The sequence below is a fragment of the Anastrepha obliqua genome, chromosome 4, assembly GCF_027943255.1.
Source record: "Anastrepha obliqua isolate idAnaObli1 chromosome 4, idAnaObli1_1.0, whole genome shotgun sequence".
Taxonomy (NCBI): Eukaryota; Metazoa; Arthropoda; class Insecta; order Diptera; family Tephritidae; genus Anastrepha; species Anastrepha obliqua.
The window spans coordinates 19,296,410-19,298,569 of NC_072895.1; the positions used below are offsets into that span (position 1 = coordinate 19,296,410).

Genomic DNA, 2,160 nt, shown 5'->3' on the forward strand with positions numbered 1-2,160 from the left:
GATAAATACAAACAAACGCTTTGTGGCACAAAGACGAAGGAATTCCAGGCACTCTTCGAAATTCTGGCTGTCTGCGATGAATCTTGTAATTGAATTAAAGCGAACTCGCATACGGCGGTGTTTCGCATTCATACACTTGGTTTAGTGTGAGTGATAATGGGTGTGTGTGTGCCTTTTATAATTTAAACCATACAATTTGAAATTTATGCGAAATTTGCTTTAAACTAATATGCATACATAGTAATAATAACACATTAAATATGACTCCTGCTGGCGATTTCAAAATGTTCCATCAAATTTGCGTGAGATAAAAATTAAGACCAGAGGAAGACTATTAGTTTTAGTTTGTATATGTATGTATGTCTGCTTCCCTATTCAATAACACTCTCATATGAATTACAGATCAGATCCTTAATAAGTGGAAAGTAGGAAGACGTTGGCTTCTGGTCTTACGTATTTCGAAGTAGCTGGAAGTATTTCCCAAACCTCTGATCCGCAGTATCTCGCAATAATAAAATAAACGTGTAACCAAAGCCAGCTGGAATCGTAATCTGCTAGAAATAGGCTCGTTGCCGCAGAGTGTCCTAAGTATCATAGCATCCCTTACAAATTGCCCATTACTGCTGTCAATGATTTGCAAGCGTTGTTCGTTTGTAAGCCGATTCATGGTTAAATTATAGACTAAACTGAAGATGTTTGACAGTGAAACAAAACACGAAACGTGCGTCAGCTGTTTAAACTAACTGTTTAAAAAGATAATAGCTAAAAAATCACCCGTTATAACCCGAGATTAATCGGGAAAATTAAAAAAAAAAGTACATCTTTAGTAAACGAAAAAGTTTGTTTTATTTAAAATCTAAATTATATAAAAATTTAAAAATAAATAATTAAAATAAAAATTAAATCTAAAAATAAATAAATAAAATAAAAATTAAATCTAAAAATAAATAATGATATAACATTAGCTAGCAGCACTACGTAGTTTAGCCTCAATTTACAGCACCACACAGTTCACCGCTCCACCTGTGCCCTCCTCTGTTGTAACGGAAGTGTATGTGGCCGTATTATCACCATTAGACGCTCTGTTATTATCACTATCACTGTAAGAGCCACCTGTAGTTGAAGGTACATTGCCTGTACTTGTAGTTGCAGTATCATCATCAACAGTTTGTCTACCCAGTGCTGCATAATCGGTATCCCCGTTCGCATTCTCATCACCATAATCCACATCATTTATCTCATTCAAGCTACGGCTGTTGAAGCAAATTTCTTGCGATGGATTTTGACTCGTTGACGACCAAAGATTAGTTGCCAAATCCACAAGCAATGAGCCGCCAATACCTTTGGCCAAACCGACTGCGAAACCGGAAACAGCGGCTATACCTTGTGTCACCACACGACCCTCCGGCACCGCGTCCTCCTGACCGGCTTCACGTAACAAACGATACACTTCGCTAGCCGAAAGCGGTACTAAGGTCACGCGTTTACCTGCAATGAGACGTCAAATTGGCGGAAAAAATATGGATTAGAAGTTATTATTGAATGCAGTACGCGCATCTCTTGAAGTCTATGCAACTAATTTAGTTTGTAGGCTTTTTCATATAAAACATAAAATATAATAAAATAAATTATAACGTTAAGCACAACTTTGCTTCACACGAGTTTTTGATATTTATTCAATTTTTTTTTTATTCACTTTTCAGCAGCCTCTTGACTCTCACCTTCTGCTGGCAAACTGGCGATGGTAACCAACAGAATCACAACCACTGCAACTACTAAACTAAGCCGCATTTTTCACGTATATTCTATTTCGTTTTTCAATTAAAATTAAATCCTTGACTGGGTTTATTTTGCTACACGTCCGCCGTCTTGTTGCTGTGAACTCGACTGATTCGCGCGCGTTCAAATTTATCACTAAACTTTATATCTGAAATTTTTGTCTTTTTGTCAAAACTAAAACCCCCGAGGAAACACATCTTTTATTGACAAAATTCACTATTAACATACTAATTAAAAAAAACTTTCGCATACCGAAGTCATTATTAATTTCAGGGAACGATAGCGAAAGTATTTCGCCACTAAGCCACTAACACAGCAATGTAGTGATGCGAGCGCTGTTATTAAACTCTGTTATTCACTCTACATTCAGCTGATTGCTGG

At 36.7% G+C, this 2,160-nt stretch overlaps 1 protein-coding gene across 1 annotated transcript; it reads right to left on the reverse strand.

Annotated features, from left to right (window-relative positions):
* Nucleotides 1-994: 994 nt before the first annotated feature.
* LOC129243540 (uncharacterized) lies at nucleotides 995-1,791 on the reverse strand. Its single transcript, XM_054880617.1, has 2 exons — nucleotides 1,722-1,791; nucleotides 995-1,488 (listed from the first exon to the last, which is right to left on the reverse strand). Exons 1-2 carry the CDS (start codon nucleotides 1,789-1,791, stop codon nucleotides 995-997), a joined length of 564 nt encoding a protein of 187 aa, XP_054736592.1.
* Nucleotides 1,792-2,160: the final 369 nt, after the last annotated feature.

Coding starts and splice junctions, on each gene's coding strand:
- LOC129243540 (XM_054880617.1), bottom strand. CDS start 1,791: ATGCGGCTTAGTTTAGTAGTTGCAGTGGTTGTGATTCTGTTGGTTACC. Junction 1,489..1,721: donor CGCCAGTTTGCCAGCAGAAG/GTGAGAGTCAAG, acceptor GTCTCATTGCAG/GTAAACGCGTGACCTTAGTA.